The 25,761-nt window shown below is 51.8% G+C and overlaps 10 protein-coding genes across 10 annotated transcripts; 1 reads left to right on the top strand and 9 right to left on the bottom strand.

Annotated features, from left to right (window-relative positions):
• Positions 1–275: 275 nt before the first annotated feature.
• Positions 276–1,727, bottom strand: BO95DRAFT_44697 (uncharacterized protein). Its single transcript, XM_025587516.1, has 2 exons — positions 1,405–1,727; positions 276–1,342 (listed from the first exon to the last, which is right to left on the bottom strand). The coding sequence occupies exons 1-2, from the start codon at positions 1,606–1,608 to the stop codon at positions 440–442; spliced, it is 1,107 nt and encodes a 368-aa protein (XP_025445196.1). The 5' UTR covers positions 1,609–1,727; the 3' UTR covers positions 276–439.
• Positions 1,728–2,647: 920 nt separating this feature from the next.
• BO95DRAFT_407826 (RTA1 domain-containing protein) lies at positions 2,648–3,661 on the bottom strand. Its single transcript, XM_025584083.1, has 3 exons — positions 3,282–3,661; positions 2,991–3,231; positions 2,648–2,939 (listed from the first exon to the last, which is right to left on the bottom strand). The coding sequence occupies exons 1-3, from the start codon at positions 3,638–3,640 to the stop codon at positions 2,685–2,687; spliced, it is 855 nt and encodes a 284-aa protein (XP_025445195.1). The 5' UTR covers positions 3,641–3,661; the 3' UTR covers positions 2,648–2,684.
• Positions 3,662–4,763: 1,102 nt separating this feature from the next.
• Positions 4,764–6,408, bottom strand: BO95DRAFT_460927 (uncharacterized protein; the record flags this gene model as incomplete). The annotated part of the gene is made up of 4 exons (XM_025588780.1): positions 4,764–4,840; positions 5,604–6,134; positions 6,282–6,288; positions 6,346–6,408. 4 exons carry the CDS (start codon positions 6,406–6,408, stop codon positions 4,764–4,766), a joined length of 678 nt encoding a protein of 225 aa, XP_025445194.1.
• A 778-nt stretch (positions 6,409–7,186) lies between these two features.
• BO95DRAFT_460926 (glycoside hydrolase family 71 protein) lies at positions 7,187–10,628 on the bottom strand (the record flags this gene model as incomplete). Its single annotated transcript, XM_025588779.1, has 4 exons — positions 7,187–8,501; positions 8,541–8,556; positions 8,619–10,482; positions 10,569–10,628. The coding sequence occupies 4 exons, from the start codon at positions 10,626–10,628 to the stop codon at positions 7,187–7,189; spliced, it is 3,255 nt and encodes a 1,084-aa protein (XP_025445193.1).
• Positions 10,629–12,451: 1,823 nt separating this feature from the next.
• On the top strand, positions 12,452–13,428 carry BO95DRAFT_489991 (uncharacterized protein; the record flags this gene model as incomplete). Its single annotated transcript, XM_025590595.1, has 2 exons — positions 12,452–12,949; positions 13,057–13,428. The coding sequence occupies 2 exons, from the start codon at positions 12,452–12,454 to the stop codon at positions 13,426–13,428; spliced, it is 870 nt and encodes a 289-aa protein (XP_025445192.1).
• A 288-nt stretch (positions 13,429–13,716) lies between these two features.
• BO95DRAFT_440160 (uncharacterized protein) lies at positions 13,717–15,126 on the bottom strand. Its single transcript, XM_025585893.1, has one exon. It carries the CDS (start codon positions 15,085–15,087, stop codon positions 13,756–13,758), a length of 1,332 nt encoding a protein of 443 aa, XP_025445191.1. The 5' UTR covers positions 15,088–15,126; the 3' UTR covers positions 13,717–13,755.
• A 4,746-nt stretch (positions 15,127–19,872) lies between these two features.
• Positions 19,873–20,190, bottom strand: BO95DRAFT_429266 (uncharacterized protein; the record flags this gene model as incomplete). The annotated part of the gene is made up of 1 exon (XM_025584886.1): positions 19,873–20,190. One exon carries the CDS (start codon positions 20,188–20,190, stop codon positions 19,873–19,875), a length of 318 nt encoding a protein of 105 aa, XP_025445190.1.
• Positions 20,191–20,691: 501 nt separating this feature from the next.
• BO95DRAFT_460922 (uncharacterized protein) lies at positions 20,692–21,051 on the bottom strand (the record flags this gene model as incomplete). Its single annotated transcript, XM_025588778.1, has 2 exons — positions 20,692–20,862; positions 20,944–21,051. The coding sequence occupies 2 exons, from the start codon at positions 21,049–21,051 to the stop codon at positions 20,692–20,694; spliced, it is 279 nt and encodes a 92-aa protein (XP_025445189.1).
• Positions 21,052–21,829: 778 nt separating this feature from the next.
• Positions 21,830–24,270, bottom strand: BO95DRAFT_471574 (ketopantoate reductase family protein; the record flags this gene model as incomplete). The annotated part of the gene is made up of 6 exons (XM_025589603.1): positions 24,196–24,270; positions 24,051–24,144; positions 23,927–23,981; positions 23,662–23,870; positions 22,981–23,540; positions 21,830–21,836 (listed from the first exon to the last, which is right to left on the bottom strand). Exons 1-6 carry the CDS (start codon positions 24,234–24,236, stop codon positions 21,830–21,832), a joined length of 966 nt encoding a protein of 321 aa, XP_025445188.1. The 5' UTR covers positions 24,237–24,270.
• A 152-nt stretch (positions 24,271–24,422) lies between these two features.
• On the bottom strand, positions 24,423–25,372 carry BO95DRAFT_440157 (uncharacterized protein). Its single transcript, XM_025585892.1, has one exon. It carries the CDS (start codon positions 25,140–25,142, stop codon positions 24,723–24,725), a length of 420 nt encoding a protein of 139 aa, XP_025445187.1. The 5' UTR covers positions 25,143–25,372; the 3' UTR covers positions 24,423–24,722.
• Positions 25,373–25,761: the final 389 nt, after the last annotated feature.

Raw genomic sequence — 25,761 nt, 5'->3', positions numbered from 1 at the left:
AAAGCAGGAAGATGAGGGTTTTATTGTAGCGATGGGAAGGAGAGTCGGTTCGGTTTCCTCGATATCGCTGTGGTGAGCATATAATATAGCTGGATGGCAAGGGTTGCGTCATGACAGGATCATTGCATTGTGGCCTGTCAGTATAGTAGGGGAGGCGCAAGGTGGAAAGTTTGACTTCGTTGCTGGAGTTTGTAGAAACTCTGTCTGAGTGTGTCAGTTTCAGGGTTGTTGTTTGGCAAAGCTTGCTGCTGACGGGGCTGTCAATTTGGATCACGAATCAAGTCGCAGACCCTTAAACCGCGGAAAGCCTCCTTTGAACTCAAGTTCAGCGACCAGGGGATTTCAAATATCACAAAAGCGCAAGTGGGTTAGATATTACGGCAACAGGTTTTGAGGCACAGAAAACTCTTGGAGTCTGGTCGTCAAAGCCAAGCAATCGTTACCACCTGAAGACTTCTTTTCGTACACCCCCAGCATTGAACGCAGCTGAGTGCCTATAATAGACCGACGCGGTGGGTTCCTCGCCATCGAACACGGGCAGGAAGTCCGACACTCGTACGACAGCAGGCACATCGGCACAACTCGAAACAACATCTAAACCCTCCTCTTCAATCTCAATCCACTTATCCGCGATCGCCGCCACGACGGCACTGTTCCACACGCCTTCCTGAGCCGCAGAGGTACGAAGCACCCGTACAGCTCGCCGGCGGATGTGAGGGTCACGGCACCGCACGGCGACGTTGAACATGGCTGCGATAATGCCGAGATCGAGCGAAAAGGTTTTAGGAGTTGGTAAAGGAGAAGAGGAAGCCGCGTCTGAGGGATGAAATGGAGAAAGGATTGGGGAGAACCCCACAATGGACTCGCCTAGGGTAACCATCTTTTCGAAAAGGCCACAATACTTGTCCCAGTCGACATTGTCGCCTGCCTCGGCCTGACCCGCAGGTTCGAAGATATCTAGCGAAATCAAGCAGTCGATCTTACGTAGCTGGAGCACTGCAAGAGCGCGCCGCTCGCGGTCCGTCAAGGGAGCACTGCGCTCACGCAGGAAGTCGTCTAGTGCGGTAGACCAGCGATCCAGCAGGGAGATCGAGACGTCACGCAGAGCAACTGCCGCGTGACTTAACCCATTCAGCAGCTCTATAGATCTTGTGAAAGGAGAATGTTGCTCCGCCTTCGTACGTTCGGCTTGCAGCCCCATATTGCGCTGCCGGTAGTAATACGTGTAAATTTCGAGGGTCTCGCGCGCGTCGGCTAAAGAGTGGAACACGATGGGTCTGTCCAGCTCAATGACCAGCTCAGGCCAGATGTTAGCACGCGCTGCACTCATACGGTGGACGGTCTGTAGCACTCTTAAGATTAGCAACCGCATTCCTCTACTCATGCCGCGGATGAGCACCGTACCACAATGATTTGCGCCTGCAGGCGAGTAAAGAGGCCACACACCACGTCGATGGGAACATACGGCATGCGACCTTTGCTCAGAGCTGTGGATTTGTCGAATGGATTGGCTCGAAGTTCATCAAGGATTTTTAGTCCGCTGGTGATGTGAGCGATAGCCGAGCCGTATTGGCCGCGCATTGCCTTTGGCTTAGCTAGTACGCACATTTTATTACACGAGATATCTAGACACACGTACCTCGAAGCAAGCGAATAGAATACAAGACATTAAGCAGACGTCAAGGGGCTGTGAGCCGCCCGGCGCCGGCATCAGACAACGCATGGCGCATAGGTACTGTCGCAAAGCAAAGGAGTCGTGCATGATCTGGGTGCCGGTTTGGTAGACAGTGCCCGCATCACGCTCCAGGCGCTCATGCAGCGAGCCCAATGCAACAGTGACATGGCGGATGGCCGGCTCGTGGTGCGCAGACTGCAGTAGCAGGCGTTCCCAGAAGACACATTCGAAGTCGCCGGCCAGCTGTGGGGCAGTCTTGGCTATAAAAAACTGGAACGAGCGACGCTCTCGGTCGGAGATGAGTAGATCATCACCGAGCGACCGGGAGATGAGAGGCCTTGTGAATGCGTTTGATCGTAATGTCGTGAGGCTAGACGAGGGCGATGGGGGCGGAGCCTCGTAGCCGTCGCACACTCGGCCGGTTGAGGTACAGCGCAGACAGGCCGGGCGCTCTTCGGTGCACTTGACGCGGCGCTCTGCTTTCTTCAGTCAATCATTGCTAGACAATGGTATGATCTAAAATTACCAATCTCACTCACTCCTAAGTTCGGTCAGCAGGGATCTTATTGACTTGTGGGGTGCACTTACTTGCAGGTCAAGCAGCCGGTGCGCGTCTTGGGACGATACGACCGCTTCCGTTGTCCCGGGGCAACTCGGGGCATCGATCTAGTAGGTGTAGGTGCGTTGGGTTCTAAAGCGGTTCATTGGTATCGAGCCGGGCTGACGAGTGAGATGGTGAAAGTGTGGACCGATGCTGGCGATCTTATCGACAATCACCTGGGTCACATGTCGAAACTTGACCGCTTTAGGTTAGTCGATCGGTGAAGCCGGTTGGGTTATTTATAGCAAGCTTACAGTCAATGAATCTATTCCAAGTCGAACTATACCCAACTCACCAACATACATAGTCTCCAATATCTTGAAAGATAAGGAGCGTGAGAAGATACCAAGGCTGAATCTCCACATCCATCTATTATACACGCCGTCTAATCAACAAAAGCGACACGCCTCAGCACTCTCCCAAGCGAACCATATCATCACTCGGCATCTCCTTCTTACTGGTCACACCCATCTTCTTACGCTGCTTCCGACTCGGCATATTACTCTCCTTGCCCGGCATAATCCGACCGGGGTGCACCACATTGAGCAGTACAAGTGCCAACAGCATCGGCAAAGAGTCAAGGCAGTACTGGTACGCCTCATGGGCGGGAATCTCGCTGTCGAGGCCCTGCGCGTACTCACACAGCCGGAAGATAATCCGCATCTACTGCTTATCAGTCGTCTTTCTTTGCACCATGAGAGAAAGAATGCTTACCGTAATCAGGGCAAGACATGTATAGAGCACATAGAGTAAGAGCAATGCCTTTTTCGCGTCCGAGCGCCGCTGCTGTAGCAACTTGCGGTGGAAGGCCACGCCACAGACCACGAACACGAGGACGAAGAGCTGCTGCACGCCGACCCCGGCCATGTATATGTGTAAGCCCGTCATTTCCGTGCTGTAGGAGACGTTGTTGCCGGCTGCTTGGGCGGCTCCGTAGACTTGGACGATGAATGCACTATTGCATTGTCAGTGTCGGCTTCTGAAACCCACTACAGAGAGCCATACATTATGTCTAGAGCCACGAAGAAGATACCAAAATGCCAGGGTCGCACGCGTAGGACACGCGCGTCATCGGTGAAGTTCCACACCATACGGCCCATGACCATGTAGACGAAGGCGTTGGTCCAGAGGGGTGCGATCAGAATCAGCACAAACCACGCCGCGTAGTCGGTGTAGCTAGCTTGATGCAGGATGCTGAGAATGCGAAAGATGTAGGTCACCGTCTGGATGAGACCGGACATGACGATCACCCAACTGTAGAATTTTCGATGCAGGATCGCCTGTGCAAGGTGGGCGAGGGTCGTCAGGGCGAAGAGCACGGTAAACAAGTACGCAGCGCCGATGGAGGGACAGAAGGTCCACATCGTGTCTGGTGTTGTTAAAGCTAATGAGTTGTCAGGTATTGAATTCCTTTACAGCCAATATAACTTGGATAATGTACCTTTGCACTGCGTCATGGTGGCGGTGGGTATCGAAGATAGAGATGAAGAAGTAGGAGAACTACCGCTGGCAGTCATATAATCACTTTAAGTAGGATTCCTTCTTCATCTTGCTGCCTGATGAACAAAAGCTGAGTTGTTGTGATCATGGATCGTGAAGTTTGCCTACCAGTAGGGCTGGTATACGAGACTTTTTCTGATTGGTCCGCTCGTATGGACGCACCAATCAGATCGCCAGGTGTTTGCTCGATATGGCCCCACTCCACTTCAGTCGGGAGCGGAGTCTGGCCGCCGGCGACCAACTGGAACGACTAAGGTGCAGATATTCCTGCAGATGAATGCTGACAGGTGTGGGCTTATACTGGATTTATAATGTTTTTTCTTCGAGTTGTGGTCGTCGGAACTCGGGTATAGTGTTATTTAATGGCTCCCCATCCGCACATGATTTCAGCCCAAAAATCATTCCGCAGGCGGGTCTTTGCAATACATCCAATGGCATGAATGGGTCAACTGAGTGCAAGGAGTCAGAGCGCGAGTTGACCAAGGTCCTATCCATGTCAAGCTGAAGTGAAGAGAACGCCCGAGCACCTCCGCCTACACTTCTCAGCTCTCTTTTCTTTCACCTTACCCATCCTTAGTACGTCCCCACGCCAACGCAGAACATGCAACATCCACGATGGCCGGGGGCCGCTCGTATTAGTCGCCAAAGACTAGGTAAGTCATGCAGAAACCAGAAACCAGGCAGCTGCGCCTGGTCGTAGAGGAGATTGTACAACTCGATCTCCCGCAGGGTACACCCTTCAATCGGCGGCTCGTCTCGGTTCTGGGGCTCGTTGTGTTCTTCGGAACCCAATAAGTATTGACGATACGGAGCTACCCGGTCTCGCCCCCGATCTGGCGCTCGAGTTCGAGCTTGGTTACCTCCTGTTCCCACAGAGCGGGCTCCTTTGATACCGACTTCGACGTCGCCGGTGAAACCTGGATAAATCAGCGGTACCGGCACGGCAATCGCTGGAGGGCCTGTTCGGGATCCCATCCGTGCTCTTCCTTAGGCGGCCGCTGCGGCCCACTGCCGGAATTGTGGGCGCAGGCCGGCGGCGGTCGCACCCTCGAACGACGGGTCCCCTAGTACGGTTAGCGGAAGTTATCCATCAAATGGAGAAATAGAGGACGAGTCTTGTATGCAAGGCGAGGAGAGACATGTCAGGCAGTGGGAATTGTGAGTCAGTGCTGTATATGTTTGACTTGAAGCGGCCGCATGTCTATCATGCTACCTATAAGATAACTTCCGAATTCAGGGTCTGGCCGATCGAAAGGGAAGTCAAGAAGGCAGACAATTGAGGGGCAGATCCGATAACTTTAAGTGAAACTGATAGCCACCTGAAACACAGCCCGGCAAGTGCAAGCGTCAACGCTGATCATGGGTCAGTCCTAGGGTCGTTGAGTGCGTCGAAGACGTAATTTACAATGCTGGTTAGAGTTTCTGTGTCTTGGTTTTAAACGATGTAAAACAACGAAGGGTCAAGACCTGCGGAACAATAGAATAATTTTAACATTTGTAGCCGATAGTGAGACAAGAAGTGTTCGAGTAGCGGTGCACAAAAACGGAGCCGTCGATTTCGGGGGCCCGCCAGCTAATGACGAGAGAGTTACGACGAAACTCTCAGCTTTACAAGTTTCGTTCGGGTGGGAAAGACCCTGACCCGACTCTCTGGCCCAGATCAGGTATTCTACTGGGTACAGGAACTGGTACAGAACACCGCCAATGACACCAGTAACAGCAAAGTCTTGCTCAGACTCACTTCATGGAACTTACGAATGAGTGCATAGATACATTCGACACATCATCCACCTCTCGTCTCCCCCTCCCCATCCCTCGTCTTCCCACACGCTCGCCCGAAAGATTCAAGGTCAATGATTTCAGGGGGACGCTTGTAATAATCATCCCAGTGGAAGTTATTCAGCTCAGAGAAGGCGTTCAGTTCCGCATCTTCGTATAGCAGATTCAGCCAGCCGACGTTAAACAAAGTGCACCCTTCAATCGGCGGGTAGTGAGTGTCGTCCTCCGAGTCCTGCTCCTCTGGGTCCCACTCGCTGTTAACCAGGGGCACAACCCCGGTCTTGTTCAGGGAGCTCTCCGGATCTGTCGGGTCCGGCGCGCTCAGGACGGACTCCACGGCCTCTTGGTGCACTTCAATGATGAAGCGATATCGGGATGTTGTTCGTATGCGCGCATCCTCGAGTATCATCCCATGCTCGTCGCGGGCTGCTGCTGCCGCCCACTTTTCAAAATGCTCTCGGAGGTGTGCCGCGCTCGCGCCGTCAAAGGACGGATCTTGTAGAGCTGTGGGCCGAAATGTGTCTAGAACTACACCACTTGACAAGGCTCTAACCCGCCAAATAGTGGGATCTGAGCCTTCTACACAAAGGCTCCATTAACACAATGGTGGCTAGGTAAATAAGTTACGAAGTATGATCATTTTAGAGAGGTTGACAGTCTTGATTGAGTGGAGATAAAATGGTACATTTCAATTATAACTTATAACTTTCGGTGGAGAGAACCGACCCATGAACTGTGCCCGGTCGGATTCGCTTTGGTAGATGCACCGGTAGACCACAAACGTTCAGACCTTGAAACCGTCGGCTTGCAGCTTTCTTTCCAGCCGGTCCGCATAGTTCTCACTGGTCTGCATGGTGGGAATTCGCTAGATGGTTTTATGAGCTTTTCATCACCGTCGCCTGAGGTAGGCGGCACTGATTGTGCTTAGCAAGTAAATTGCGGTTGAGGAAGCAGGGAATGACACGCGACCGGCGTAAAGAGAAAGTCGGCCCGCGGTGCGGCAGATGGTGGCCACCCTGATCTGGCCAGGGTAGAGATTCAAGGAGAGGGTTCTGCTAATACGCATCTTGTGGTTGATAGAATTGACTTCAGTTAGTTTATTATTGGTTGGGGTTAGTCTACGAAGATTTGAGGAAAGCTGAGTATGAACTGGAAACGAGCGAAAGCGGCGGGGGAAGGTTACATCTATAAAAGTACCCCGCAAGCCCAAAGAAAGTCATGAGGTTGATGGAACCCTAAGCCCCTACTCCTGAGTCTTCTGGCTAGCTTGCCTGACTAATACCGTGTCAAGACTTATCCAAATCACCATTTATCCTCTTTGTCTATACGCTAGCATATAATTCAGACATCAGCAACCTTGCAAAGTAGCAGGATACTGTATATTACTAAATTAATTACCAGCTGTTAAAGCGTATCATAACTTCGACTTTTATCGTTATGCCCAGGGGATAAGAAGTATTACATATCTGCAACACGATATCTATCAGACTTTTGAATACTATTATATGAAGACTAGACTGTGGTATATAACTTCAGTACGTTGCTTGTGAAAAGGAAAACGAGAGATTGTCTCCGTTTCCAATCCTCGTGGATCTACCATACAGCATTCCTCAGAAGAGGCAGGCTGCTTTTCACCAGTAACAGGACAAGATATGCGTCCCCGTAATCTGGCCCGTCTCACACGTCCCACTCGTCTCTTCATACTTGCAGGTCGCGTCGGCGTATTTGTTGCACGAGAGCGTCCCGACTTTCTGGTCCTTTGTGGGGTCGACATTCGCATAGTCAGCCGTGAGCGAGCACGTATCGCCGAACACCGTGATCCCGGTCAGACTGGTGGGCTTCCTGGTGCCAGTCATCACGCTGCGGGACCACGTGGTGTCGCGCGGGCAATTGCTCTGGGCGAGACCGACGTACTCGTAATCCAGACCCTGGTAGATGTAGGTGTGTTTGTTGTTTCCTACCTCCTCGCGGAGGAACAAAGCCCAGGCGGACTTGTCACCGTAGGTTGGAAGCTTGGTATTGGTGGAGGTTGAGCCGGCTGCGGTTGCTTTGGCTGTAGTTGTGGTGCTAGTGCTGGTTTTACGCGCCGTGGTTGTCGTGGCGGTTTTGGCAGGATCCGCGGTGTACCCCAGATACGTGTACCACCCCGAGGATTGGCCCGCAATGCTGGACCAGGCGCTGTCGTCCAGGGCCCCACCGTCACTACCCTGGTCGTCGTTGGGGTTGACAAAGGGGCAGCTTTCGCCGGTGGCGGTCGTGGTCGTGGTCGTGGCCGTGACGGAGCAGCCGACCTCAACGAGGGTGCTGGTGGTGGTGCAGGAGGTCGAGCTGGAGTCAAGCGATGTGCACGAGACCCAAGCGTCGGTAATTGTCTTGCGGGTGCAGGTAGAGGTGGAGGTGGTCTTGGAGGTCTGACTCTTATTCGAGTCTTCATTGTTGGCATTGGGGTCCAGCGAGTTGCCGTTGATGTCGATGCCGCCCCATCCAAAATCGATTCCGCCGTCATCGTCGTCGTCGTCGTCATCGTCATCTCCATCTGGATTGTCATTACTGTTGGACCCTTTGCCTGGACTGGAGCTTCCGTCGTCGGTCGTGCTGCCGCCATTGTTGTCGTCGTCGGTGTCAACGTCGCTGTAGGTGAACCCGGTTCCCCTACAGGCCCACGTACAGCCGCAAAAGCGATCGCTGCACAGCTTTCCACAGTCATTCGTGCACTTGGGGCTCACGGGACCATCGGCAACGGTGATGGCGGGGGGCTTGGGAATAATGAGGTTGTCGTCGCTGCCGTCCTTGCCATAGGGCCTGGTATCCCAGGGGTAAGGTGGAATGATGACTGTACGCGGCCGGGGAGCATGCGTAACAGAACTTTGACCCAGAGGGTTAGGGTCGTCCGCGATAATCACGGTACTTGGGGGAAGACGAGGCGTGGGACGGACGGTAATGTGACTGTCAGTAGGTCCGTTGACCACCACAGGCCAGAATCACCAGCCGGTTACTTGGACTTGATTCAGACATCACAGTGTTAGTTGGGCTGAGCTCCACCTCCGAACTGGATTCACTTACTCGGTGGTATGTCAACCGTAGTCGATTCCGCGACACGGGTCGTTGTCGTCACGGTTGATACCTCACCGTCCGTCTGCGTCGTCACACTGCTGTCCTGCCATTCCACCTGCAATGTAGTGGTGTATGGAGGAGGAAAAATGATTGTTGGACTTCCCAGTGTCGTTTCGGGGAAAATTATCGTGCATGGAAAGGGACAGTCGGCGTAGGGATCTCCCCAGACGCCTGACCCAACAAAAGCGATTGTGTCGTTAGAGATATTAGAAGTTGAGGACGAGCTGGAGGAGTCATGTCCGGTCGAACCAGTGGAAGGGTCCAGTGTGGACCGTAGCTCACAGGCACCATCCGGACAGTACCCTCGACTACACGCAAAGTCGCACAAACCGTGATACTGGTTGTAATCGACAGTAGACACCGGAACCCCTGTAAGACTGGAGTTGGCTGCCGGTGCGTCGATCAATACCCCTTCTGCCGTACACGTACATGAATGAATCGGACAGTAACCGAAGTTGCAGGCGTATGAACACAATCCTCCGAGGCTGACTTCGCCTGTTCCGGCCACGCAGGCGGAAGGAGTGAAGGGGGAGCTGCTAGGAATTGTCAATGGCGAGCTGACTGTAGCACATGCGCCCTCAGGGCAATATCCATAGTTGCATGCAAAGCTGCACAGTCCACTGTAGTTGGCATCTTCTCCTGCGGCCGGGTAGCCCGTAATACCGGTAGCATTAGGCAAGGTTCTTTGCTCCCCGACCATAGTACAATAACAGGCTCCCACCGGACAATATCCGTAGGTGCAGGCGAACTCGCAAAGGCCAGCAAAGTTGCCCGTTCCAGTACCCTCGACACACACATCGGTACCGATAGGGCGTGGGATCTTCATGTCAAGCGCGGGTGAGACATCACTACCAACCCAAGCGTTCCAATTTTCGTACCCATCAGTACAGGTGGTGGTAATGGAGCCCCCCGAGACCTGAGCCACCATTTCCCCGTTGCGAGAGACGGTCACCACCACATCACCAGTGTTCGGATAGGCAACACTGCCGTGGTACATGCCTGCACCCCCATCCGGTGTATGTAGCCACTTGACACCACTCACAGCAACCCCGCCAACTGTCACTGAAACGTCGGCCTTGCTGCCCAGCAGGGCCGAGAAGAAGATATGGTCCTCCACTATCTCGGTGGGAAGAAATTCAATCTGGAGTTGACTGACGGTGTTGACTGTGGTATTGCCGTCGTTGCACGCTGCCCTTGGTTGAGGTCGATACCAGGTCACCAGTCCTTCATTCACAATAACAGTCGTGTTTGACTTGTACATATCAACCACAAAGGGTAGCAGAGCGCGCCATCCATCATGCGGCATATTCTTCACGTAATTGAAAGGTGCGCGGCCAATGTCGAAGGCCGCCATAGACTTCTCGTAGACCGGCCCAATATAGTGGGACTCTCCGTAATCATTCCAGGAAATAATCTGTACAAATTCGGGTTGCAGATACCAGACCTCCTGCCAGCGGTCGTACCACAAGTTATCACTCCGCCATAGCCAATTCTTGTTGTAGCCAGGGAGGTTAGTATAGAACCATGGGGAGACCGGCATCATATAAGGTAGACCTTTGAGATAATCCTGATAAGAAGCATCCACATAGGTGTTCATCTCTTGACCTCCCCAGGCCCATGCGGCCCAGCTAAAGAGCCCATCGGCCACACCCTTAGCTACTGCTGCTTTAGCTCCAACGGAGGACCAGTCGGGGACAAAGAAACACCCCGTCTGACCCTTGATATCCACCCAGTCCTTTGCATTGTTGGGCCCCTCGAAGGTGGAGACAAACGGTTGTCCACTGTGTTGGAAGTAGGCACTGCTCGCAGCATACTTTGTGATATAGGAGATTACTACCTCCTTCGGCCAGGCCCCATTACCTGCATAGTCGAAGGAGAAAAACAACTTGAAGCCCACACTCTCCGCCGCGAAAAGGCCGCCGCAAGTGATGCCTCATTGGTTGCATCGCCATAAGCCATGTTCATGGCAAATGCATCCAGGTGGGCTTCGAGGGCAAGATTGAAATCATTGGTCCAATCACTTGTTGTATAGTTTTGGGAGTTGGTGACCTGTCACGCATTGATAAGTTAGTTAAGAGAGATTCTTCCATGCCTGTGACGGTAACACATGCCATAAAATGAGCGAACACAGCACGAGACTGTACATGTTGGACTCCTAGCAGGAGTACCAAAGAAGCGAAAATATTCATAGCTGCAGCAGAAGGAACGTGGCTAAAAGCATTAATGAGATTGTAGAAGCCTCGATACACAAGAACCCCCTGACAAAATCATGAACGAATGACTGAAAAGAGACGAAAGGAAAGAATGAATGACGCTTGAACCACACTAGACGAGATCCGGAGGAGGCTAGGGACGCCTTAAATATGCATTTTGTGCAACACACATCAGCTCCCTTCTGCTTCTACTTGCAAAGTATCTTAACATCCTACACAATCATATTACGTAAAAAGGATACAAGGCTGTGTGATTGTGGTGCTGAAGCTGTTGCCGACTTTCAATGCATGACCATGAATCAAGGGTTTGCACTAGTCCATCTCATTTACTTTAGCTTCATGCATCGATATGCGAATTCGGCAAGACCTAACACATGGGTTTTCCGATTGATGCCAAGGAGAAAATTCGGATAGTAATCACTCTCAGTTGGATTGTGTCCAATAAGCGGTGGTCGGGTGGACAGGAGAGCGTTGCCACTTGGACCACTAGTTGAGTCAAGTACCGAGTAAGTAGGTATCGCACTTGTCTTTCCGCTTGTAAATTTGATATTGAATGACTCGAAGACGACTGGTCTTGCCCTCTACCCGGTCCAATGAGAGGCTCGGAAGATCAAGCCTTCGATGAGTGCCCTGGACCCGCGGACCGCGGACCACGGATACGCACCGCTAGCCGAGTGGGGTTTAGTTGTTTCACAACCTAAGTTATCGTATCGCCCTGTCACATTTCCCCACCAACGCTAGGCCCACATCATTCATAAACCCCCTTTATGGAGACCCTTGTTTGCTGTTGTAGTCCTACCGATAGATTACAGTTAATCCAAAATGTGCGCACTACAATGTAACTATCGTTTAAGGCTCTCCGTACCTGCGAAGGCCCTATACTCCATCATATGCGGGTTTATCTACCCACTCCCAATCTCCAGACGTCCAGGCAGCTACCATCGAGGCAGCTACTAAACATTGCGATGCGACCCCTTAGCCTACTTCTTCCACAAAAAATCAATTGTCTTCTCAACCACTATTATTTTGTGCGGAGATGCGGGCCCACGAAGGAAAACAAATCGCGCAAAATTCGACCGGCCGACTGCGGCGCGGAGTCGGAGTTGGAGATAGTGTGTCTTCCACCTTCCAAAAGCTCCGGGCTTCATTATCCGCATTGGTCCTAGCTCAATCGATGTTCGCAAGTAGAATACCGTGAAACCTGAGATGAACACAATCATGGTGGAATCAAGCCTGAAAGGGAGTCACAGGCATGCATAGAGGAAAGCGTGCCAGCACATGCTTGTGGCCCATCATAACCCTAACCCACCATATAAGAGTAACCACAACATCGACAGCCTCAGAGGTAGAGCTCAAAGCCCCCCTGGTTTGCTTGCATCGCATTGAGCGCCTGGCTTGCCAGTTTTGAAAGGTGTCTTTCTGTCCATTCTCTCATTCTCTCTGTTTTCAGAGTGCCATTCGTTGAATATTGTCTTTTCTGTTACCGCACACTGCATACTCTCATTTATAATCTCGGTGTTGAAACGTCCGCATCATACTTGAAGCTTAGCACTCAACGCCTGAGCAGCAATGGCTACTCCAGCAGTCCTCCGACAGTGCTTCTTAGGGCTCGTTGCCCTGGTCTGCTTGTTCCTCGTACACCAGAGCTTTCAGGTGGCTGGGAGTAGTCGACTGAGCCTCCAAAGCCGCAATGCGGAGTCGGTTACTTCATCACTTGGGTGGGCAGAAGCTTCGAACGTGAGCATCGCTGAGCGCTATTATCAGGTTCAGAGCCGTGACGAAGATAAGAAAGACCCGCTCACCCTCGAAGGAGCCATTGTGAAGGGACGCGGACTCTACTGTCGCAGCGCAGGCGTGTGGACGCTCAGCGATGAGCCCAACCCCAGCTTCACATATGCCGATCTTGAGGAATATTATTCAGAGCAGTACTACGATACATTCACTAGCGAAGAATCGATTGGACCAGCGCTGCAAGCGCTGGGATTGCCCTCCACTGTCTCTACCAACGGAGGAGCAGATGGCAATCTTGTCGGCAAGCTTTTCCATCAGAATGAAGGACCAATACAGGTAAGGGGGAACCTGACCCATTTACCCTTCCTTGTTGTTGGAGGGGGGGGACGTGCCCGTTCCGGGCCTTTCTGTCTTGAAATACCTTACTTACGACTTCTACATAGACCAATATGGAGTTCGGTAATCCGATGAGTGTTCGCAGGGGGGTTATTGTGGCGGAGACGAATTGGGGACCCGCTTCGCAGAAGAAGACGAAAGTATTTCCTCCTTTGAAGCGATGGTCCGATATCGTTTTTCTCGCCTATCAGAAATTGGCGGAGGAGGGGGGCGCGATCAATGGCCTTCAGTATGTTGTGCGCACCCACGTGCTCAACGATGATACCAGAGCAATTATCCACGAAGTGTGCGGGGGGCCTCCTCCTGTCTGGCCCGGAACTACCTTCAAGATCAGCAATAAGCAATCCAAGTCAGGAGAGTATATCAACCGGGAAGGGCTTGCGCTGCTTGGTACTCCGAATGGCGGCGGAATCGGTTAGCTCCTAATCAACCATAAGCAACAATTTATGGATGGGAGAAAAACTAAAAGACCAGTCCAGGTTACAGTTCGGAGAACAACAGGTCATCCCAAGGAGGATTGGTATCATATGAGTTTCCAGCTGAAGAATCTCGCAGCTCTGCGTGGGTGAGCTGGGGGCAAAACCGACGATAGGAATACTACCCTGTTATCTGTAACGGTGCAGTGAAATGTTCATCGGCCTGGACGAACATGGCGGAATTTAAATCTATACGTTTCTGTTTCCTGACTGCTATTTAACAATCCATTCATCAAGACATGGCACGGCTTTGCAGACGGACTAATGTCATCAAGCCGCCAGACTACTCCTTGCCTCCTGTTCCTCCTGCGCCAAGCGTGCTGCAGCAAATTCGGACCACCGATAATTCCTTTCTCTTCCATCTTTCAGTCTTGGCATGTAGTCGACCGGGACCTGGCTCCCGTCAGGACCCGTAACAATAGGACAATTCTTTCTGGTTTGCCCATTACTAGGGCTTGCTGACCAAAGACCTAAGTTGTAAAGCCTCCATCGGTCCCAGAAAACCAATCCTAGTCCAAGCAGTGGTCGAGGATCTAGAAGAGAGCCTGTTTGAAACATAGCCGGACGTTCATATGCCTCATATGTCGGTAGCATCATCCATAGATTACCAATATTTCGTTCTTGCACAGCACAGATAGTGTTGCCCCATTGCCCCAAAACAGGCTTGCACGTATCCTCCTCGGGAGACGGGAGTGGTGGGGAACTCCATACCCCGAAGCTGCGGAAAGCACTGGCTTGAGAATCATCGCTACCTTGAGGATCCTGGCGCCTGAGAGACAATGCATCGGGCAGCTCCAGCCATAACCGTAGGTAAAAGCTATCGAGGTTGGCACTCAGGGGTTCCGATAGGTTTGGATGGGGACAAATATCCTGCAGACACTCCGACACAGCCCGCATCTCATCCCCGGTGGGATCTCCGTCTTGCGTTGGCCCGCGTTCAGGCCTTTCGGAAGGGATATCAAAGTCCGAGACTCGTAGATAGAGATGGAGCTCGCTGAGAGACCAGCCTATCTGAGGGACGACTTTCCAAACATCCGAATACAGCTGTAGATGCCACAAGGCTCGGTAAACACGGTACTCTTCCGCCCACGATGGAGGACCGGCCTCTTGCGGTGGGTATGGCTCTTCCCCCTTTAGCCTCCCGGCCGCATCCCTTCCGTAGCCTATTGGTTGCACCGCTCGGGTGCGTGCCAGAAAGGTGGTTAAGCAGGCGCAGGCCAGTCGCTGGATGTTGGCTGCAACCCGGACCATGTCCCGCAGCACAGTGCCGGTCACAGAAGTGGGGCTCAGAGGTGAGGAGTAGTCCTGCGCCATAAACTCGGCTAAGGTCAGATTGCATCCGGAGGTAAAGGGCAAGCTCCGGAGATCCGCACACATCCGGAAAAACCGGTGCAGTTGATGGCTCATCATGGGATTTGTCCGTAGGATGTTCTCAACGAGGTAAATGGCATCGGAGTGGGCTTGATCCGAACCTCCCTCGGGGGTGAACAGTGCGGCGATGCGTGGCGAAACTCGGATCAGGCTGTCAAGCCCAACCCAATCAGCAGCGTCCTCGCTGATTGAAGATAGGAGCTCATGAGGTAGGGTGCTGAAGGGGTCCATATTTTAGGGGTGAAAAGAGCAATTCGGGTATAATTGACGGTACAAAGCTGATGATAAAGGTAGAAGAACAGTTCAGATGCTGCTGCCTTGGCTCTTAAAAAGGGCCTGCAAGCCAAGATAAAGCCAAGAAAACATTAATTCACACTATCGAAAAAGAAAAGGGGACTTGTTTCAGCCCCGCTCTCATGAAGGGTGGGGCGGAACCGGACAATTTCCGGCCCCTGCACAACGGTGGATGTTGCCGATATTTCCGCCACGAGTGGCGTTCTGTGACACTGTTCCTGGCGTGCTCGGTTCCTGGACTTCGCTTGAGCCTTTGGTACTCTTCTTTTCTGGCACTAACGTTAGTGCCTACCCCCGTTTACTGTATATGCTAGTAATACTAGTGGTGAAATTTCTGGATAGCCGAACTCGGGAATCAGATTGAACATGCCTATGTGCTGCACACATCAGCCCCTTTCTTTACTGCCAGAGCTTTCATCACTTATTAGGTGTCTTTCAACCGACCCCGCTCTGTCGAAATTCTCTTCTTCACTTTCATCCCTAACCATGATTTTTCGTGCCACAGGCCTTGCTACACTACTAGCTCTTGGAGCCAGTGCTTCGGTCTCACCACAGCCGCGAGCTCCTTGCACTCATTCCGTTATTGAGGATACCATTTCATTTTTCAGTCATGGGGCGGTTGCAGTCTCTCGACAAGTGACCAATGCCTCTGCTTGTGCAGCTCAATGTGCCACACTGTCCACGTGTCAAGCCTGGCTATACTCCACCTCGGGGCAGGAATGCCAACAGTATCGCGAGCAGCCCGTCTCCAAGGACTATAACCCGCTATTCGTGTCCGGGAGCTGCCAAAGGCCAGCAGCAGTCTCGCCGGCCTCATCGATTGCCCTTCCCTCTGCCTCCTCCGGAATCCCGACCCCGTCTCTATTTGCAGTGAGTTTTCTGAGATTTTTCTTCTTTTAATCCTCTTATCAATGCCTATATCTCCCTACTAACATGACAAATTCTGTAGTCACAAAGACCTGAAGAGTCGTCTGCTGCGATCATCAAGCGCGGGCCTACTTCGCATCATCACTATACTCATCGTCACGGTCATTCTCCTCACTGAAGAGGCCCATTACCTAGCGTCGGCTTGATTTGGCTCAATGCACAATTTTCTGCAAGTTATCTTCAGCTATTTCTCTTCAGCTCTTGGTTAAAAAGATATTCTTCTAAGTGTAGCTTTGCAGTGTCCGACTGTATCTGATGCATGTAAAGTCAAAAGCCTTCGTAGGATACCAATCAATCTAGCTACTTGCATGTGCATTGTACACCAGAACAAGCTTTCTCTCTATATGATAACATTATTTGTGTAGGCTATTTGTTGATAATCCTGCAACTTCACTAGCTAGAGTACTTGCTGCTCGCTGCATACTCATCTCTAGGGACTTTACTTTAGTCTTATGCACCAAACACATCTCTTTTCGAGTTTATTTGAAGATCTTGAAATAAAAATATTTCAAGATGGATTTCTAACTATAATCTACTACCGAACCTTTTACACGTACAGTCCCACACTAATCACAGTAAAAATAAATAAAAGGTAGTAACATAGCTCAAGAGTATAAATAGCTCCCTGAGTTTTGTGTAAAGTACCGGCTTCCCACCAGCTGCGTTGCTTGGCTCCCTTCACTATAACACGCACTGCTTCCACCCCCTTCTACTTGAGAGATTTCTGTGATGATCGTGCAGGATACCCTTGCTCAATGCCCGAAACCCTTTACGCGACCCCGACAATCAGCCATGACCATGCCAGCTCCAGATCGCGGGCCTATTTATTCTCTCCTGGTGGGCAAATGCCAAACTTGTCGCAGACTACCTACTCAAGAGGGGCTGCAATTCCGCGACGCTGCTTCCCGGGTGAGGACATGCTCTGATGCTTGCAGGACACTGCCCTATGCTTCGGCGCGACGGGTTCTGTTTTGTGGAAAAAAGGTACGCTGGCGCCACTCTTGGATGTTGGCTTTTCCATGTAGAGGATTGGATGTGATATCGTGGTCTGTAGGCGACTTGGGTACCTGAACGTAACGGTATTTAGCTAAGACATCGATGAGCAATCTGACTGAAAGGAGATGAGTTACCACGAGATTAGTAGTAGCTGGGCTCCCTGTGGATGGCTTTTGGAGTGGTGCGGCCAAGACCCTGGCCGCAAACACTGCTGAGAAGGATCAAGGAAGTAAAGAGCTTCATGTTATGATGACTAGGATGAATGTAGATTCCAAGCGCAGTTTTGGAAGGGCGACACCGGTCTGCTTATACATATGCAGCTTCGGTTCCTAACATAATGTACGTCACGGAGTATGGCTAGCGGAGGATATATGCGGGGTAGCGGTGATGTTAATTACCTAGCTTGAAGAGTATGTCCGTCCTATAGACAGAACATTCTATACGATTCGAGGCTCCTGAAAGGCTCGTTTATGTATGTGAAAGGGGTACAGCCGCTGATCCAGAGTTGATTGCGGCAATTATTATACTTCCTCAAACACGTTAGATATGACCTGTCATATGCTGGTCGGCGGGATAGATGTAACAGCGGCGTCTCCGTACAGAGTTGGAATTCGTAGTTTAAGTCTTCTCTGGAGATTAATATACAGAATATCAAATCAAGGCATTTTAATAGAACATCTGACTATTCCTCTTCAAAGAATGTCCGATAATAATCTAGCTGATGCCATATATATATTTACAACCGGACTACTTTAATCTCGTTCGTCATAAAATCTTTTACAATTTCTGCTTTATCATCTGAGAACACACTAAATCTAAAAGAAAGCCTTTGTCTTAGGACAAAAAGAAGATTGACCTTGTGTAGATATAAGGGATAAATTAATATAATATACAGTATAAAAAACAGCTACTGTGCAGTAGGTTATATAAGAAAAAGCCAAGGGCCTATACTTTATGTGAAGCCCTGCGCATGTCATAATTCTTGTGTTATTTCGTGATGATACAGCTCTGTAGCGGTATTATGTTAATCCCTACTAGCGCTTGTTACTAGCCTTGTAATTTATGTATGAGACTCTTCCGCATTTAAGGATGTACTCATCCCGTGTTTATTTATTTTAAAACCTTGTTTGTCTAAGCTATTTATTAACAGCCCTATGTTCCCTAGCTGGCGAGGCTCTGGATGCGTCCGGTCTCGAGGCCGCTGATAAACAAGAAAGTATGAAAAATTATTTTATGAGCGATAGATAAGGATTCCGAGTATTGTCTGCGAAGAGCGGGAGGGTCTATTTACCTACAGCTCTATATTCCTATATAGATATGAGGTCGAGGAGAATTCATGTAGGCTAGTGGTGAAAGTAACCTAGAATATCGCTATGCTATCCGAAAGATGTCATTCATCAATATGGGTCCCTTGTAGCCTATCCACGTACGCAAAAGGGTTGTCGGCCGTGATCCAGAACATCGTCCTAGAGATCTTGTGCTGATACTTGATAAGCAGATCTGCAAGCTTTTCATCAACTGATTCAGGTCTGTTACTCGTATGTGATATGCCGGGGCCGTATTTGCATGTTCCAGTTGTGTAGTGTGGGACCCGTATAAGGGTGGGTGTAGTGGATAAGATCCAAGGATCTCATAGATGTATGAGATATCATCGTACATGGGTCTGGACTAGTGATGGAACTTTCCAGGGAGAGGACGGCACATGATCTTGCGAGCCCTATGTGACCATGTTCGTTGGAATTGTGTCTTCACTCTGCTGTTCACCTATCGTCCAACAAGGTGACTCAGCGTGGCAATGGACACGATCAAAATATGAAGCGGTAAGTCCTTTATCTTTCAGCCTTACTCAAGTTCGGAGGTATTTTTTGCTAAATGGGTTTATCACGATGGCAAGTTCCACCTCCGACCTGAAGGCCGATCCCGCAAACGAGCTGTCGGTGGCTGAAGCTTGCCGATCGCATTTTCGTAATTTCGACTATGTTTTCCGCATAAGTCATGGCAATTGTGGATAAAGAGGCCCCAAAGCCAAGCGATCACTGGCGGTGTGTAAATCTCATCGCTACTGATGACTTCAATTAGGACAAGTCCAGAGGCTGTCCATAGATGACTCGATGAACTGTGGGTTGTTCGTTCAGCTGGCCGAGCACCCCACACTCCACAGCAGCCCATTTGCTCGGCAATGGAATCATCAATCGAAGCTCACAACAAGCTAGTCTCACTCAAGCCAGATATTGAATCTACATAAGAGATCCCCACACCGACTGCTGCTGCAGGTCATCGATTGATGTCTGGGCCGATTCCACTTGACGCACCTCTCCGTCTTGACATCTATGCACGCATGCCCAACCATTCCTGTCGAACGAATAAGATCCGATTTTCCAACCTGCACGCATAACAAGGACTGTAATACATGCGGGGGCACGGGGGAGGATGCGGGTGGGGAGGCAGAATATTATTCAGATTGAACGATAGAGCTACAGCCATTAATCCAAGACCATGTGAGGCACCGAGGAGGGGATGACCGTCCGTTTGTCATGATTGATCGAGAAAACGACAGGGAGCTTGTTTAATCATGGAGGTCACTCCCTCGCTGTCGCGTATGTATGCTCAGGGAACCTTCCTATTCTACTACGATAAACCATGTATTTAGCACTAGGCTTCTACGAGGTGACATAAAGGTGAGTTTTACACCGCGATAGCTTAATTTACAGTGGGCTCATGATAGAACTCCAACAATACGCTTCAAGGCATAGCCCGTGCACCTGGACATATCAATGCATCAGCTGATGTCCAGAGAGACTACAGCACTCGATCCCTGCCTGGGATGTTTACTGGCATCCGAGTATCCGTAGAGGGAAACGGCGCAGCCAGGAAGCCGACTGCAAGACCGCTGATAAAGAAGACAGTAGGAAACTTCATGTTGCTCGTAATGAATAGAGGTCTGGATGGAGTACAGTCTCTGAGAAGAGTGGGAAGAGACGTCTTGAAATAATACTCGGTTTCCTGGACCTGCTGTGGGGAATGCACGACCAGAGGGGAGAACCCATTATGATTGACAATTAGACTCGGTCCAACCTGTGGAGGAGGCAAGGGTGGCCGATCATCGATATAGGACATTGTAAGGTTTAGCCATTACTCGCACGCACCTATCGTACTGCGTATTGTTGTACATAGCGCGTAAGCCATAGCTGAACTTTGATGACAAATTAATCTCAGTATCATGGGACCGTCACAGAATGTTTCTGCACGTCAAAGGGGTATGCACGCCGATCTAGAGCTCGCTGCGGCAAATGCGAGATTCAATGCCCGGCGATCCGATGCGCAGTCATCTCCTGACATATTTCAAGTTGGATGATCGAGTCTATCATAATGTGATCAGCGAGATCGCGGGAAAGATGCCAAGCGATATTGGTAAAGTCGTCCTCGTACCCTAGATTTTTATCGCCGCACCTCGGTATTTCTCTTGCTTTCTCTCTCCCTCTCTTCCTCTCTCTCTCTCTCTCCGCATGGCATGCTTAGAGACATAACCTGCCAGTACATACACTAGGCCATCTAGACAAGACGGTGACCACCACTAAGCCAACTACAATCCGAGGCCTCATGCTACCCCGCCCTACTTCAAATACAGAAGCCAAATTCGTCGCAGACTACCCCGTCAATGGGGCCTGCGATTCCTCGACGCTGCTCCCGTGAGGAGGTCGTGGTCTTCTGCTCGGAAGTGAGCGCCCTATCGGCAAGGGGGGGCGGTAGGTTAACTCCAGGCAAGGCGCCAGAGATGGTACCCACGAGCTACTCGTTGCATCCGGACACATCAGTACTCCATAACCAAGGGACGTTCATGCAAATGCGATCACGGGAGGGGTCACTTACCGGGGGATCGATGGCATCGACGCTTTCCATGGCGGAGTTCTGATGTGGTGCTGCCAGAACGCCGGCTAGGAGACCGCTGATGAGGATTAGGGCATTAGGGAACTTCATATTGCCAGCGAAAAATAGAATCTTCTGATGCTGGCCTCTCAAATGGTGGCGAGGGAAGGGGTGCAAGCTCGGTTTAAATAAGGTCGCGGGGCCTTTAGTGAAGAGCGGCTCAGGGGCGGCACTGTATACTTTCAGGGTATCGCCAATGAGACTGGTCAAGCACAGTATGTACTGGGGTATGCACCAATGATATCCTCTTGACAGAAGTCAAGGCCTTACAAACCTCTTACATAGAATCATGGGCGCTGATCTCCAGCCCCTGACCGCGGATCGCGGCGCAGCGATCTCGGGCACCGTCTCCCAAAACAGTCGAAAGTTGGTGATATATCAGTTCCCACCCACTTGTTGCGTTTTCATGGATGTGGATTCACAAAGCGCGAAGCAACGGATAGTTATCTTCCCTTTTATAAGCGGATTCAGGGCTTTGAGCAAACCACACAGCAGAGTAGTAAGACTACCTGGATTTGCTTTGCTTGCTATGACGCTTTTCTAGAAGCAACTTGATTTACTACGTATCGATTTCTTTTTCCAAGCAATATTCTGTCACAGTTCCCGTTAGGGCTCCGAGGCCGGTAGCTGAGCGATGATCGAATGGGTTCCACCTGGGAGTCGTGTTCTCACTGAGACTTATGTAGAACTCACTCAGGGCCTTGAAGAATATATCAGTTCTAACATTCTCAATACAATCATGATTATGTGTAATGGTCAAGATATTGATTTTTGCTGTGCACACCGGTAGCCTGATTGGCCAGCTACTAGATGTATGAGCACTAGTAAGTTACGTACTGTATCGTATGGGAGTTGAATGTGGAGCTGTGTATCTTACATGACGTGAGAATACCGGCAAAGCTTTGTAATTTACAGCTCCTGAGCTCCACCGCAGCGGGGCCGGGTAAGCGAGCGGAGCCTGGTCTGTGCTGAATGCTTGTTTCTTCCCTTTTTCTCCCTTGAATCATGCCCTTGATGGGATCCATTGACGTCATATCAGGAAGAACATCTTATACCTTCCCCTACCGACTTCTTGAGAGATGGGCTGCCGTCGGTCTTATTCCAGCTGGTGCATCATGCTCGTGCACAGGACGCATGTCTACTTATGATATTTCAAGTTCAAGAATTGACCATGCCCATCCTTGACTATGTGATGGGATTTGTCGGTGTGGAGATTCGGGGGTACCGGGAGCTAGCTCTATCGCACTCACTGTTTCACATTTCTACATCCAGGCTGTTGTCATATGATTTCCTTAGCCCTCCATCTAGACCCTCAAGTATCGTGGTTCATATTCCACGCAGGCTAGGTCTCACTGGCAGAGGTACTTGATGTGCAGCCTGAATCATCAGGCTTTTGAGGCGTTCTTGCTAAATGATTGCTCAATGCACCTGACAGAACTCCGTAGCAGTCCCATTTCTAACAACATTGGTCAAGTAGCAGACTTTTTTCTAGATCATGTGCCGGGCTGAGGTCCCTTCCACTACAGTGTGATGTGTCAGAGACGAGGAGCGGAGTCTGAGCGGGCTGTCCTCGTCTTCTTCTGCCGCAGTCTTGTGCCTAACATATTACTTGTCCCGCTCATTATGTGACAGATGGTATCCGCCCGCAGACAACAATTGGAAGCTACATTAGCGCATTCTGGATACTAAGCAACAGTTCAACTACAAGCTTTTCCCATGAGAAGAATCAGTAATTGACCATTCTCCAACGAGTACTAGCCCAGTGTCCTCGCCATCACGATAATCATCCGTTGACAATCCTCACAAGATTTCACACCCGATTGACTTGTGTTCGATTCGCACGGATATTGGAGATCCACTAACAACACAACCAAGCTCACGATTCACCCATTACCAATGCCAACCTAGCGCTACTACTCCCAACCACCAACCTACATCCTCCCCCTAACCTCCCCGGTACCTCCCCCACCCTCAGCCAACCCGTCCACCGCCCTAATCAACGCATAAACCGTCTCCAGCACAGGCACATCGACCCCAACCCTCCTCGCCCGCCCCACCACCGTCCCAATAATGACATCCACCTCCATGCGCCGCCCCAACTCCCGATCAGTCTGCATACTCGTCCGCACCGCCCCGAGCCCCTGCATGCGGGCGATCTGCTCCTCGACCAAGGCCTCGCGCAAGGCCACGCCGGACGCGTGCGCCACGCGCACCACCTCGCGCATCAGCCCCTTGGTCAGCGGCAGCGCCTCCTCCGAAGAGCGCAGCCAGGCCTGGCAGTCCTGCGCCGTCAGGGTGGTCAGCGTGTTCCAGGCGCAGTTCCACATCAGCTTCTCCCAGCGGGTGCGCTGCAGGGCGTCCGGCGCGAGCGGGGTCAGCGGCGTCGGGTGCGGGTTCGCCGGGGCGCTGAGGAGGTCGATGAAGGTCGAGAGACTCGGGACTGCGGAGGGGTTGGTGGGCGGGTAGAGCCCCAGTTGCGTCGCTTCGGAGGTCGTGTGCGTTGTTGTTCCCGGGGTGGGCTGGTGGGCTCCTACCCATGTCTTTCCATTTCGAAGATCAGTATCGGTATCGGTGTGTCAGGTGAGAGAGATATTCGGGCGGAGTGTGGGATCAGATTGCAGTATGTGGGACCAGCCGGAGAACGGTAGGGAGTATACGCACCACGCACGAGATGATCGGGTTCTCGGCATACAAGCGCCGGAACGGCTCTTCGTTGCCTACCCCGTTCTGGATGATCACGATCGCGGTGCGGTCCGTGATGGCTGGCGCGAGGGCGCGGGCGACGGTGTCCACGTCGATGGCCTTGTTCGTGCAGACGACGTAGTCGAATGGGGCGGAGTCTGGGGTGATTTCTGAGGGCGAGCGGATTACTGCGCTGTCCTTAGCATCCAGGTGGTTTCCCTCTGGGCGGGTGGTGAATGCTTACCGCGGTCCGGGTGGAAGCGGTGCTCGCCGTGGTTGGCGCTTTTCAGCAGGATGCCCTATTCGTTGTGAGACATTTGTATTCAGCGAGTTTCATTTCAGCGAGAAATTCGAGAAAGGGGGTGTACATTCTCCTTGACAGCCCCGTAATTCGAGCGAGCGACGACCGTCAGACGCACGCGGGGACAGCTGCGCAGGATGAAGGCGTAGAAGGAGCCGATGCTAGTTTTGAGTCAGTCAATTCCTGTTGGTTCGGGGATGGTGGATGCTCACGCGCCGAGGCCAAAGAGGAGGACTTCGATCTTGTCAGACATTGTGAGATTGTTGTCCAGCACAGGTGCAGACACCTGCAGGAGACGTAAAAGATATGGGGTTGACTGGGGCGGGGAAACGTGGGGGTGCATGGTAAGGAGCAACATCCCGTGCGGGGGTCGGTCCAATTCCGGCGGGTTTCTGTCCGAGTGAGCTGACATCCCACGTTGACCCATTGCCCCTTTGCCCCTTTGCCCCTGGACAATGAGTTACTACTAGCTGACAGGCTCACCAGTTCTAAGACACATTGCCACCCGATTCAAGAATAAACAGGCCACAGATTGACCCAATGGTTGAGGAGCATAATCTAAACTTCACTGACACCAAATAGACCGACCATAAATCCTACATCTACATCTACATCAACCAACCCTCACTTCACCCCAACAAACCGAGGTATATATACCAGCCCCGTGCCTCAAAGCCCCCAGCTCCCACCCCAATTCCAACCCGTCAACCCCGTCACCCCCCTCAACCAATCCACAGAATCACCTTAAAACATTCCGCACCCCCGTCTCCATCCACAACTTCGTATACTGCTTATGCAACCAAAACACATGCGCCGGCATGGGCGGCGCCCCAGTCCCGTCCGCACCCGTGTCGTTCTTCGTCCCCTTGAAGAAAACACTCTTCAGCCCGAACTCGGCAACGCCCTCCTCGGGCTTCACGACCGCCGAGATCTCAAACAGGCCGTCGGAGTCGCGCACCCCGGTCTTGCGGGGCGAGTCGCCGCACCGCACGACGATCCGCTCGGGGGTCTTCTCGACGACCTCGAAGTGGTCGGTGATGCGCGTGCCGACCTCGTAGGTGGCGGAGCGCAGCTGCTCCCGGGTCCAGAGGTCCGTGGCCGTGGCCGGGGATTCGTATTTCTTGGAGAGGTAGCGGCGTTGGTAGGCGTATCCTAGCATGACCAGAGGGTTTAGTATTGTAGGCGGAAGGATCGGGGATTGGGAAAAGGGGGAGGGAAGGGGGGTGATGCGCTAGCTAGGCACGTAGCAAGCCAGCTGGCGCAGGGAAGGAAAACTCACCCCAGCCACTCCACACGCCCGCGCAGAACGCCTCGGTCAATTTGCCCTTCTTCTCCAGCAGCGAGGGGTTGATGTCGGCCAGCCGCACGCGGCGGACGCACAGGTCGTGGCTCGTGGGGTTGTTGTGCGGGTTCAACGTCTGGTAGCCGGGCGTGTGGAAGATGGGGTCGGTGGTGGGGAGGGGGACGAAGGTGGAGTTGCGCGTGGCGAAGAAAAAGGCGCCCAGGGTGGCGGTGCCGCCGATGGTGGTGAGTTTGAGGGCGCGGCGGATGAGGCCCATTGTGTGTGTTGTAATGCGCGAGAGTGGTGATTGGGAAGGTTGTACGGTGGATGGTGGTTTTGGTGACGGTGACGTTGACGGTTGACGGGAGGGAAGGTTGAGTGAGATCATCGGTTGCGGGAGCGGAGGAGCGCCTCGGATCGGATTTACTCCGGTTGCGGTAGCCGGATATCTTTCAAGTACTGTACATCCAAAGAGGTCAGCTGTGCTTTGTCTACC

Source organism: Aspergillus brunneoviolaceus (assembly GCF_003184695.1).
Source record: "Aspergillus brunneoviolaceus CBS 621.78 unplaced genomic scaffold BO95scaffold_13, whole genome shotgun sequence".
Lineage (NCBI taxonomy): Eukaryota > Fungi > Ascomycota > Eurotiomycetes > Eurotiales > Aspergillaceae > Aspergillus > Aspergillus brunneoviolaceus.
This window is presented reverse-complemented; position numbering and strand designations above follow the sequence as displayed.

Excerpts from the sequence above, each read along its gene's own strand:
- BO95DRAFT_44697 (XM_025587516.1), bottom strand. The coding sequence starts at position 1,608 with ATGTGCGTACTAGCTAAGCCAAAGGCAATGCGCGGCCAATACGGCTCG. Across the intron at positions 1,343-1,404 it reads TGCAGGCGCAAATCATTGTG|ACCGTCCACCGTATGAGTGC; the intron begins GTACGGTGCTCA and ends AGAGTGCTACAG.
- BO95DRAFT_407826 (XM_025584083.1), bottom strand. The coding sequence starts at position 3,640 with ATGTGGACCTTCTGTCCCTCCATCGGCGCTGCGTACTTGTTTACCGTG. Across the intron at positions 3,232-3,281 it reads TTCGTGGCTCTAGACATAAT|TGCATTCATCGTCCAAGTCT; the intron begins GTATGGCTCTCT and ends ACAATGCAATAG. Across the intron at positions 2,940-2,990 it reads CATGTCTTGCCCTGATTACG|ATGCGGATTATCTTCCGGCT; the intron begins GTAAGCATTCTT and ends GATAAGCAGTAG.
- BO95DRAFT_440160 (XM_025585893.1), bottom strand. The coding sequence starts at position 15,087 with ATGGACCCCTTCAGCACCCTACCTCATGAGCTCCTATCTTCAATCAGC.
- BO95DRAFT_440157 (XM_025585892.1), bottom strand. The coding sequence starts at position 25,142 with ATGCTAGGATACGCCTACCAACGCCGCTACCTCTCCAAGAAATACGAA.